An 11,269-nucleotide genomic window follows, 5' to 3' on the forward strand; every position below is an offset into this window, starting at 1 on the left:
GAAGTGTAGGGTAAACGATATCTATGTAAATATCTGTAATATCTGTAAGTTCTTCCTTTTGAGGCAGCAACAATGTTCATCTTCATCAAGTCTTCTTTTCCGATAATTGGCCCGGATAATATTAAATAAAAGAGGGCTTTCACCCAAATACAGTAGACAAATAATTTCTAGACCATTTCCACTTGGCAGGCTAGTTCACCAAAATTGTCTTTTCCAAAAAACTGAGCAAAGAGCAAAACTACTTCCCGAAATTTAACAAAAGACCCAAGAGAAAATGATACCAACAGTCTTGTCCGCGTAAGTTTGGAAAACCCAACAAAAGGATGTGAGACGTTAGGACCACGTTTTTTAGTGACGGAGTGAACCTTAAATCCAGCAGATTTGTTGAAAACACAGAGACAACGCCGACGACAGTCTCTCTCTCTCTCTGACTCGCTCTCTCACACAAACTGCATCGTGCCACCATGCGCACAGTTGCTCAAGTCTGTCATTATGTCGTCACACTCGGACGCTACATCACCAGTGTGCCCCTCTCCGTTTGTGCTCCCCTCAGCCCGCCGCTCTCTCTCCGCTTTTCTGGTCTGGGAGACGCCTCGTTGTCACAGGGACAGACTGACAGACTCCCTGATCTTCTGCATGTGCTCGTGCAAATCCGTTTCTGTCTAAGCCATTACTTGCTGGTTGTTGTTTTTTTACTAAAGCCCACTTGTTTTTCCCCCTATTGAGTCTAAAGTTCTTTGAGTTCCCCCTTTCCTCAATCGTCTTACCTCGGATCCCGGGAGGAAGCGGGTGACTGTGGCCTTGGTTTAGCATGGGTGAAGGTGTGAGGCACAGCTGAAAGGGGTTGTCATATTAAAGGGTGGGAAGAAAAAAAAGGATCCATGAATTTTGTCACACAAGACAAAGTTTGAAGACCTCTCTTTGAATATTGAAACCAGGAAAAGCTTTGGCGATGCAGCTCCCAGCTATTTGGCTTCAAGCCACTGGATCAACCGCCCGGAGGGTTTCGAGAGGAGCTCACAGTTTCATATTTTTAAACGTCTCGACTTGCTGGTGGTTTTATTATTTGTACCGCTTCGATCCACATTTTAATATCCATACTTTATTGTTGAGCTTTGTGAATTGTTAAATTCCTTATGGAGTTTAGTGCTTTGATAATGAGGTTATGAACACAGGGAGGAATTTAAATAAGTCGATCTGATCGATGAGTCAGTGAGTCTGCCGATGCTTTTGTTTAGCTGTAATTTTCAGTTTCAGTTTTGTCAAACTGACAAATAAAGATAACGATCTCACTCAATCCCCTGCCACTGCCACCCTGACCTGAGAACGCAGCTCCATCTAGTGGCCTTTTTGTAAAACCGCCGACTCGCTGACTGACTCTGGTCTCTTTGCATTCAGGATGCTGATCCCGCTGTTTGATGAGGACACTGGTCTGCTCGTGCTGGCTGGAAAGGTGAGAGACGGATTCATGCCCGTCTGTTATGTGTTTGAATGAATCAATAAGCAGCCCGCATTCTTTGAAGGTCGTAAACTGCAATATTCATCTTCTGCCCGTGCTGACGAGAGTCTTGGTGTGACAGGAGTCGAACTGTGTTGTCGTCACAGTCGTGGTTTAGCGCGTGACTTAACGATGTACAACTCTCACAACAGGGAGACGCGGCGATTGATTGCTTCGAAGTATCTGCGGCCGAGCCTTTCTTCTCGCAAGGTAATGCTGCTCCTGCTTCATCTTGTCTGGCTGGTTTGTTCCAGCTCTCCCTCCTGGTGTTCGATCCCTCACTTTTATTGTTTCTTATCTTCTTCTTTTTTTTCTGTGCATTTTCTCGCTGCAGTGAGCCACTGCCTGACGGACATCTCAACGCGCGGCGCCGCCGTGGTACCCAAAGCGGCGTTGGATGTCCTGTCCTGCGAGGTGATGCGTGTCCTCCAGCTGACGGACAGCTGCGTTGTGCCAATCAGCTATCAAGTCCCTCGCAAGGTGCGTCCCCCCCCCCCCGCACAGAACCTACGGCGAGGTGAGGTGCGCGTCTGTTTTCACGTCCTCATGCTTGTGCGCGCGCTTGTCTTGCAGAATTCAAACCAGGAGTTTCATGAAGATCTTTACCCGGATACAGTGGGCACGACTCCAGCCATGTCTGCTGAGGAGTGGTGGAAGGGAGGGAACAAGCAGGTAAACGCTCTGCGCACTCCCGACCAGTTTTTCCAGTCGTCACAATGGAGGGACGCCTCCAACTGTCGCCTCTGTTTGTCCTCAGGTGGAGAAAGTGGGCCTGAATCCACACAAACAGCACAAAGCAAAGGCTGCGCCAGCAAAAAGGAAGGAGCCGGCCACCGGAGGGAGCAAGGAGGTAGAGATGGTTTCTGTGTTAGTGGCCATTAGGGCTTCACAGACTGCCTTTAACTTGACGGCCACCCTGCTGCTGTTTCCACAGGATCCGGCCCGCGGCTGCTCCACCTCCTCCAGTCCTCTGAGCACTCCCAGCAGCAGCAGCGCCGCCGCGTCCCGCTCTCCTTCCTCCACCTCCGGTCTCTCCTCGAGCTTCCTCCCCAGCCCTAGTCCCAGCCCGAGCGCCAGGCCCATCCAGGGCATGCTGGGTACAAACACGCACGCCCCGGAATCTCTCTTTCTTTTTTTTTTATTTTGCCGTCGGCCTTTCAATGACGACGTTTCTTCCGTGACAAATGTGCTGAATCGGAGTTGTCTCCCGTCCAGGGCAAGCCTCAAAGTTCCGTCACATCCAGGGTGCAGTGATGCACCGGGACACGCACATCACCAACCTGCGTGGCCTCAACCTCACGACACCAGGGGAGTCCAACGGCTTCTGTGTCAACCGCCAACGCGTGGCAGTGCCGCTCGCCATCTCCGGGGGCCAGATCGCCATATTTGAGGTACAGCAGTGGCTGGAGATAAGATTATTTTTTTTTAAACCGCCAGGATCCACGTTGAGCCGCTCTGTTTTTATAATCTGAGACCGCTGCGTGCTGTATGTGACTGATTCGAGTGCTCTCCTCAGCGCTCCCAGCCCGGCAGGCTACCCGACACAGCCCTGCCCACCATCCAAAACGCCGTCAATGTGGTGGACTTGTCTTGGGACCCCTTTGACCCCCGCCGGCTCGCAGTCGGTGAGTGAATACATAGACTGGGCTTGTGTGAGCATTTGCAGCGTTGTGTGACCACGGCGTGTGTTTGAGTGTGTCTGCGTGATTTAACTTTCGTATTTTCCATTCCTGCCAGCCGGTGATGATGCAAAGATCCGGGTGTGGCAGGTACCCGAGGGAGGGCTGAAAGAGACCCTGACTGAGCCTGAGGTCCTCTTGCAAGGTAAGGCTGAACCCAACCTACCGAAATTACCTAAATTTAGTCTTCTCTATAAAAGACCCCCGCCCCCCCTCTTTTAGGCCACACGGAGAAGATTTACTCCATCGAGTTCCACCCTCTGGCCAGCGGAATCCTGGCGTCTTCCTCCTACGACCTCACAGTCAGACTGTGGAACCTGGAGGCCGGGGAACAGGTCAAGCTCCTCACCGGGCACCAGGACCAGGTGGGTGACCAAGAGCCCGCCAAACCGATCAAATCTAGGAGCACAAGAAAAAAAAAACGTCATGTGAAACTGTTTGGCCGCCGTGTGGACATCTGGATTGTTTGCTTTCACATGCACCAAGTGGCCATTGCCGTCTCTGAGCTTCTTCCTTCTTGTTTCCTCTTCTTTGTTCTCTTCAGATCTTTTGCATGGCGTGGAGCCCAGACGGCAAGCTCCTGGCCACAGTGTGCAAAGATGGCAAAGTTCGCATCTACGAACCCCGCAAGTCCACTACACCTGTGCAGGTACGTTCAACGCATCGGGGAAGTGGGAGGATGCCGGAGTAAAAAACAAAGACGATGTGTATTAGATGTGCATTGTGATAATGATGGGCTGTTTGGTATCTTTACTCCTTTATAGCTCTAATGTCGGACTTAAACTTAATTAAACAACATTGAACTCTCCATGATCATGTCTTTCATTTATGTAGTTGTTTGCCTTAATGGTCTTCAGAGAGTAAAAAAAAAAAACACGCATCGAGCTGTTTTTTTAATTCCCTGTCCAATCACATGTTCTTTTTGTTTCATTAAATGATTCAATATTAAATCAATTCTATTACATTTTATTTTATTTTTTTTAGGAGGGCCCAGGTCCTGAGGGCCACAGGGGAGCTCGTGTGGTCTGGGTGTGTGAGGGAAAGTCCCTGTTGGTGTCAGGATTTGACAGGTAATAAGCATCGAAAATACTTTGTGGTTTATGTGTTATGAAGCTGGGAAAAATATATAAGTAATATATATTAATAAGTAAATGCAAAGTCAAAGTAACTCAACAGAACTATGTGAGCGTCCTGCAAAGAAGGCAAACCCTGGTTTATATTTCAACTGAAAAATGTTCAGCAAAGGGTTACATTTTGTATTTAATTCAGTTTGACCAGGGTCAGTGCAGAGGAAATACTCAGCATGAGCTCCCTTGTCGTCTCTGTGCAGTCGCAGTGAGAGAAGACTCTGCCTGTACGCTGCTGACTCCCTGTCCTCTGGAGCCATAGCCGCCACCAACATAGACACCTCTCCCTCCACACTCATCCCTTTCTACGACCCAGACACCAGTGTGGTCATCCTCACCGCAAAAGTGAGCAAGTGGAAAGCAAAATACAAGCGCATACGGCGTACATTTCCATTTCAAACCGGAGAGCAACACGAGCATCAGATGTAAGCTGTGTGCTGACTGTGTTTTTTCAGGGTGATACAAGGGTGCACATTTACGAGATTGCAACTGAAGAGCCGTACTTCATGGAGTGCAGCAGTTTTAACTCTCCTGAGCCACATAAGGTACTGAGCCCCACCCCCCTCCGTGTCTTTATTCACGGGTGACGTCCTGTTGGACTTGTCACCACACATTTACGTGGTGCGATACCCTCGTTTGCTACACTCTGAAACCTCCTGGTGATTTCCTGTTTGCAGGGCTTAGCCTTTCTGCCCAAGTCGGAGTGCAACGTGCGCGACGTGGAGATCGCTGTGGGACTCATGCTCACCAAGACCGCTGTAGAGCCAGTGGCCTTCCGCGTGCCACGGGTCAAGGTGAGCCAGCTACACCACCTGGTGGACTTACCGCGGCATATTTTCCTACCCGCTGTTTATTTCAAATAAACATCGATTGCTTTTAGTGTATTAAGTATAAGTGTGTGTGTGTGTGTGTGTGTGTGTGTGTGACTCTGTGTCTCCAGAAAGAGTTTTTCCAGGACGACTTGTACACTGACACCGCTGTCTGCTGGGAACCAGCCCTGACTGCCGCTGGCTGGCTGTCTGGCTCCAACGGCCAACACAAAAAGATCAGCCTGAAGCCGAAGGACATGACACCAGGTGAGGACACGTTCACACCTACCGGGACACTTGGTCCAACATACCTTTCTACCTCCAGCCCACAGGTAGGATTAGTTGGTTTCTGACTGTGTGTGTGTGTGTGTTTTTTTTTTAAGTGAGTGAGGCCCCCAAAGAGGCTCCGGTGAGGAAATATCTGCCCTCATCAGTTTACCTGGAGGAGAAGACTGATGAGCAGAAGAAAGACGAGGTGAGGAGGAGCCCGTCTTGTGACGATGCAGCTCAAAGCCCGACACGTTGTGGTGGCTGAACGTGCTAAGCGGTATTTTGTACTCATGTGTTTGTGGCCCAGCTGCTCAGCGCCATGGTGGCTAAGCTGGGGAACATGGACGACCCGCTGCCCCAGGATTCCTTCGAGGGGGTCGACGAGGACGAGTGGGTGAGTGAACGTGATGGAAACCGCTCTGGGTTCTAATGGCCGACGTCTTGCTCATGGCTGCCAGTCAGTATGCTATCACTGTATGAAGCATCAGTTGTATAGAAAAAACATTCTTTTCAACGGTTTATATACATGATTACTCTATTTCATCATATCACAGTAGTCTGCCAATGGCCGTCGACAGCTTGAAATCAAAAGCTGAGACAACAGGGTGCGACGAGCATATTCGTTACACGTCTCTAATCCGTCTGTGGTAACTGTGCCCGGTGTGTTGTCCAGGACGACTAGAGCCATCTCGCCTTTGATCCGATTGTCGGGGCGAACAGCAGAGAAGAGACGGCCGACCCACTGTCGCAGTCCCGATGCCATACGCGGGTCTTCGGAGCTTAATCAGCAAACATCTCATCCCACGGAACGCACAAAAAATACTGTACAATGTGAAAAAATCACATTAACACTTTGATCTGACTGTAACGGTAAATGTTGCAAAATCAGGTGTTGTCTAGTTGGGTGTTATCTGATATCTGATTGCACAAAGCATGACATGATCAATCACTTTTTTTTTAAATCAATCTTTGATTGAACTGCTTCGTTATTGTAATGTAGACAAAAAAAATGAATTTACGATATTTTGAACGACATTCCACCGTGCCAGCTGGTAAGTACATGAAAATAGTCCATTTAAGTCACCGCTGCTGAAACATTTCTAGTAAACCAGGGTCTGTGCTTTTAACTGGTTGAGTACCACTGCTTGCTTTTTTTTTACTGGCCTGTATTTGAGCTCGCTCATTCACAAATGTGTCTTTGAAGGACTTAATGTTGTCAATGGTCTCATTGCATGAGCAAATCTCTCGTCTTCCTGTTTAATCAGGTGAACCACACACACGATTACTGTAACATGTTCAAGCCTTCAGAAGCAAAAACTCCACTGAGGATACGACAGGGTCCCCAGTGTTCATGTTTGGCCATGAAATGGGATTTCTTATGACAACAACATACGGTTCACTTTTTCCTTTTTAGCCAATAATAGGATCAAATGCCATTTTGACAGTACTTTGTAGAATTGTTTAAATGTTTTGCCATGCGGTAGTCTTACAATAGTCTTATGACCAGGGTTTAGAGGTTAACAAAACTGAGTTGATACGCATTGAAAGCCAAACCACCTTCTTTTTGGTGTTTTAAGAGGGTCTATGTATACTTTAAGATTATTATTTCAAGTCTTTCTTTTTCTTTTTTAGCTGGTTAACTTTGATTAATGATCTTGGTTGCCAAACTTTTTGGGGATATTCCTTACTTAAATGAGCTAATTTTCTAATAAAATGTTAACTGTAGGAATTAAAAAATAACCGTTTTAATTTACCAATAACAGTACAGTATTAATAACTTGCAAAACAGCCATAACTGGTATCATGTAATCTCCAATTAAGTCTTGAGCCAACCATTTGTTAACAACCACTGACGGACTGAAACAATCCATTGTTTCAGTCATGCCTGGTTGTGCAAATTGTGTTGAACAGGTGTCATCTGTGTGGAGTATTCTGTATGTGCTTGTGATTCTCAAACGCCATACTTTCTAATATTTGGATGGAAGTAACTGCCTTCCTTTGTGTTGAAAAAAAAAACAACGTCCTTTTTATACACCGAGTATAGCATTGTTGTTCTGTCTGTCGTACTTGAGGAGTGGTTTGGGGAATTTTTTCAATATTGTCTTGCAATAAACACATATTTGAACCAAATTCTACTCCTCCTTTTGTATTAAGGGTCAGCATGACAATTGTAATGAGATTTGTGGGAATGGAATAAAATAAGTCTATAAAATAAATTAGATGCATTCAGATTTGGTTGAAAAAAATATTTATTCATTCATTCATACAAACAAATTTAATGTGACCTATTCGTTTTATAAAATACATTATTTTTAAAATGCATACTATAAAGAAGCTGCAGTTGTCCTCCGTGCCAGTAGGTGTCACCATTATAGATGACGACATCCACCTGCTTCATCTTGATTTTAGTGCTGTCGACTCTTCCTTGAACTTTGACCCATTGGTAACCTTCATTGGCGTACATGTGAAAAAAAACGCCGGGCACCGTCTCGAGGACCTGTGATATTATAAAATGGTAAGGATACTTTTGGGGATAGTGGTGTGAGTATTCCCGTCGCTGAAGTTAGCGAGTCCGTCCTCATGCTAGGTAGCATTAGCACGAAACGTTGTGTGTGTCGCAATTTGCTTTCCAGAACCGTCAAGTTACGTTGAGGTTACTATTTGCTAACGTTAAATAATGTGAACAAATTTCATGACGTTTCATGAAGACGTTAGCGAATTAACAGAGGCGGCAGCCGTGATGAAGGTGCCCTTAAATCTACATCCGCAGAGACTTCTTACCTCAACCTGACATCAGCCTTATTGATTTTGGACTCTGTTACGTCACATGTCAAAAGGAGGAGAGCGGAGTCACCTTAAATTCGCTCTCTTTCCTGGTTTCGCGTGACAGTCGCCTTTGAATCACACGTCTGCTCGTTGTGCCTCGTGATGAAAATTGGTTCATATTTGCATGATGATACGTTTGATTTCCTCTGCAGGCTAAATATCTTGCACAGATCGTTGTGATGGGAGCACAGGTGGTGGGACGTGCTTTTGCTCGAGCTTTAAAGCAAGAATTTGCAGGTATGATCCATCCAAGTGTACTATTACTAAGGCACACGCCGGTAGACATACTTGTGGAACAGTCATTGCATCACTGCACTAAACCATAAGCACATTGCCCGCTTTCCACTATGTTTAATATTAAATAATGCACTTTATACAAATAAAGTGGTGTGGTTAAGCCATGTGGTTAAGCTTCATACATACATTCTTTACTACTAAAAAAGCCTGTGTGTGGCATACGAAGCGTTATGCATTTGCTGTTTGTGTGTAGTCCCGCCTGATCTGATTTTCTATATATCACCCAGCCCTAGTTGCTGCTCCATGGGGGGGAAAAAACAAACATTTGGCTGCTACATTCAGTGATGTCGTCTGCTGAAGTGAAGTTGTGTGTATTTGCGTTGTGTTTCTCTCGTAGCCAGTCAAGCGGCAGCGCAGGCCAGGAACAGTGCGGGTCAGCACTCTGCTGCAGCCTCGAGCATCACCGGGATGAGCCTACAAGAGGCGCAGCAGATCCTCCATGTCTCCGAACTCACCCCGGAGGCTATTCAGAAGGTGCAATCACTCACTCAGTCATTACAGATTTCCTAGCCATCAAAATTTGTTTCACTTTTCTAGGATTTCCCTTCACTGTAGCGTGCATGTACTAAAAATCCTGTGAGATGTAACACTGTCTCTTTGCATTTCAAAGATGTCCTAGCTGTAGAAAATTGTCCCGGTTAGTTATACCTTACAATTGAGTTAACATCAGAACATGATTAATGATTTGTGTTCTAACAATGATGAGAAAATGGGTCAACATGCGTCTTCCCTGTGTTTATCTCTTCCAGAATTACGAGCACCTTTTTAAAGTCAATGACAAGTCGGTGGGTGGTTCATTTTACCTACAATCAAAAGTAAGTATTCTTTTTTTATGTATGTATTCAAATTCCTTTCTTCAGTGTATGAGCTGTTGTGTGAATCTGTTTGTTTAAATGTCTTCTCATATATTGTTATTGGTTGTTTGCAGGTGGTGCGTGCTAAAGAGCGTCTAGATGAGGAACTAAGTATTCAGACGCAAAATAAGCAGCCGCCACATCAGAAAACTGAAACATGAAGAATGAAATTATGCTTACCCTCTCTTTCCTCTTCCCATCCTCTGTAAATTATAACCCAATAAAAGCCTTCCCCTTTCTAGTTTTGACTTTGGATTTTGTAGGGATTGCCGTTTTAGAAGAGCTAAGCACAGACGACAAAATATGGGCTTATTCACTCATTCAAATAAAGACGCATGTATCAAATACAACTTTATTAAACTTTTTTCTTTTCATTGACAATATCATCAATATCGTAATAAAATTCCTCTAAAACAGGAGAACATCACTATTCTGTACCAATTTGAGACTTTTACAACTCTAAAATTCTGCATGTTCAAACACAGAACATGATGCCAGGAAAAATATATTTTCATATAATCATTTTTTTCATATAGTGTATAACTTCTTTATTTTACCTGTAATAAAAAGGCACTTGGAAAAATTAAAATACTGACAATATCTCACAAATGTGCAAAAAAACATAACTTGGAACAGGCCTTGCGTGGCCCTAGTCTTATCATTAACCCTTTGTGCAACACTGTGGCTCTTCGGTCCAATGACACTGACCCAGCTCGCTGAAACAAAACCTGTGCCCTGGATTTCACTTCCACCTTTCGAAGAATTAAGTGAGGGTTACTTTGAAATCTCCAGGAGCCGGTACCACTTTTATACGGTCAAAAAAACATGACGTCAAATTCCGATATTTGAACGATTTAGGATTATTCTTGGTTCTCTGAACCACTGTTGAACAACGCTGTACAATGAGGAAGGACGAGGCAACATCCCCGTATCTACACACACGTTATGAGGGGAACAAAAGTGCAGCTCATTACAGACTGAGCTCAAAGGGTTAATGGATCATACAGCTTGTTTCATATTGAAAAGATGTGGACCCTGTGAGGGTCCGTGTCATATTATTCAGCTTTCTGCCCCTTCCTCTGTCCCTCTAGCTCCGGTGTGCACAGGAGAGACGGACAGGGAGAGGGGAGGAGAGCCGCTGCATCTCTGGGTTCACGGTTGCCACGGAAACCATGTCTAGCCTATCTAACACCTGTTTCTGATGACGTCACACGCCAATGTTGTCCACTCGCGTCAAGATATTCACTTCAAAGCCCGGCCAGAGGGGCTGCTGAGGTGTGTGTTAGAAAGAAGGGGGGCGGAAACGATGTTGAGTAAGAACCACTGCAGCAGAAACCAGAGGTACGCGGTTCATCTCTGCTGTCGGGAGGCCACAAACAGGAAGGGTTATATTTGTTATTGTTAAGTGTAAACGCGGCTTGTTAGTCGGCCTGTTTTCCCCATCTCTGGTCAAGTACTTTGTGGCCAGGAGGGGGGGGAGTGGAGCTTTTTGGGGGGGGGGTTTATCTATAAAGAAAAAAGAAAAAGAAGAAAAACAAAACCAGAGGGCAGTCAGAGTTCAGTGGCCTGGTTTCGTGCCGGCTGGTATGCCTGTGAGCCGCTGCCACATCGAGCACAGCCGGTGTCTTCAGAGGCGCGAGGGCCGCTCGCTGGGTAGGTGACCCGATGGAGGCCGGGCTGCACGGAACAGCTCTCCTCCGCCTCTTCTCCCCCTGCTGGCCCACTGCCTCTCCCCTCATCTCTTCCTCTCCCTTGTCCATTCATTCAGGCCAATCCTGTCCCTGTTTGCTCCCCAAGCTTTTCCAGCACCGCGCGCCATTTCACAGTCGGATGTTGTTTCTCCAAGGACTGAGGAAGTTAAAAGTCAAGAACGAAAGAAGCAGCTTTTGCGGATCTAATCCCCCCCCCC

General features: G+C 46.0%; 1 protein-coding gene across 4 annotated transcripts in view; it reads left to right on the forward strand.

Annotated features, from left to right (window-relative positions):
* The window catches only part of LOC119219948 (mitochondrial import inner membrane translocase subunit tim16-like), an 84,651-nt gene extending 75,050 nt beyond the window's left edge, over nucleotides 1–9,601 (forward strand). Inside the window, exons 10-31 of one of the 4 annotated variants that reach the window (XM_037475473.2) lie at nucleotides 1,399–1,453; nucleotides 1,651–1,708; nucleotides 1,833–1,978; nucleotides 2,072–2,170; nucleotides 2,256–2,348; nucleotides 2,433–2,595; nucleotides 2,714–2,889; nucleotides 3,015–3,123; nucleotides 3,236–3,322; nucleotides 3,400–3,542; nucleotides 3,722–3,826; nucleotides 4,162–4,247; nucleotides 4,508–4,649; nucleotides 4,760–4,849; nucleotides 4,982–5,098; nucleotides 5,245–5,380; nucleotides 5,497–5,588; nucleotides 5,691–5,777; nucleotides 8,362–8,446; nucleotides 8,844–8,980; nucleotides 9,256–9,321; nucleotides 9,435–9,601. In XM_037475473.2, the coding sequence (XP_037331370.2) occupies nucleotides 1,399–1,453; nucleotides 1,651–1,708; nucleotides 1,833–1,978; nucleotides 2,072–2,170; nucleotides 2,256–2,348; nucleotides 2,433–2,595; nucleotides 2,714–2,889; nucleotides 3,015–3,123; nucleotides 3,236–3,322; nucleotides 3,400–3,542; nucleotides 3,722–3,826; nucleotides 4,162–4,247; nucleotides 4,508–4,649; nucleotides 4,760–4,849; nucleotides 4,982–5,098; nucleotides 5,245–5,380; nucleotides 5,497–5,588; nucleotides 5,691–5,777; nucleotides 8,362–8,446; nucleotides 8,844–8,980; nucleotides 9,256–9,321; nucleotides 9,435–9,521 (2,359 nt within the window). In that variant the 3' untranslated portion in view covers nucleotides 9,522–9,601. Of the gene's footprint in view, nucleotides 1–1,398; nucleotides 1,454–1,650; nucleotides 1,709–1,832; nucleotides 1,979–2,071; nucleotides 2,171–2,255; nucleotides 2,349–2,432; nucleotides 2,596–2,713; nucleotides 2,890–3,014; nucleotides 3,124–3,235; nucleotides 3,323–3,399; nucleotides 3,543–3,721; nucleotides 3,827–4,161; nucleotides 4,248–4,507; nucleotides 4,650–4,759; nucleotides 4,850–4,981; nucleotides 5,099–5,244; nucleotides 5,381–5,496; nucleotides 5,589–5,690; nucleotides 5,778–6,056; nucleotides 7,514–7,746; nucleotides 7,899–8,108; nucleotides 8,130–8,361; nucleotides 8,447–8,843; nucleotides 8,981–9,255; nucleotides 9,322–9,434 lie in introns of those variants that run through there. The other 3 variants (XM_037475471.2, XM_037475472.2, XM_062565998.1) reach the window with 3 other exon arrangements.
* Nucleotides 9,602–11,269: the final 1,668 nt, after the last annotated feature.

The sequence above is a fragment of the Pungitius pungitius genome, chromosome 12, assembly GCF_949316345.1.
Source record: "Pungitius pungitius chromosome 12, fPunPun2.1, whole genome shotgun sequence".
NCBI classification, from domain to species: domain Eukaryota; kingdom Metazoa; phylum Chordata; class Actinopteri; order Perciformes; family Gasterosteidae; genus Pungitius; species Pungitius pungitius.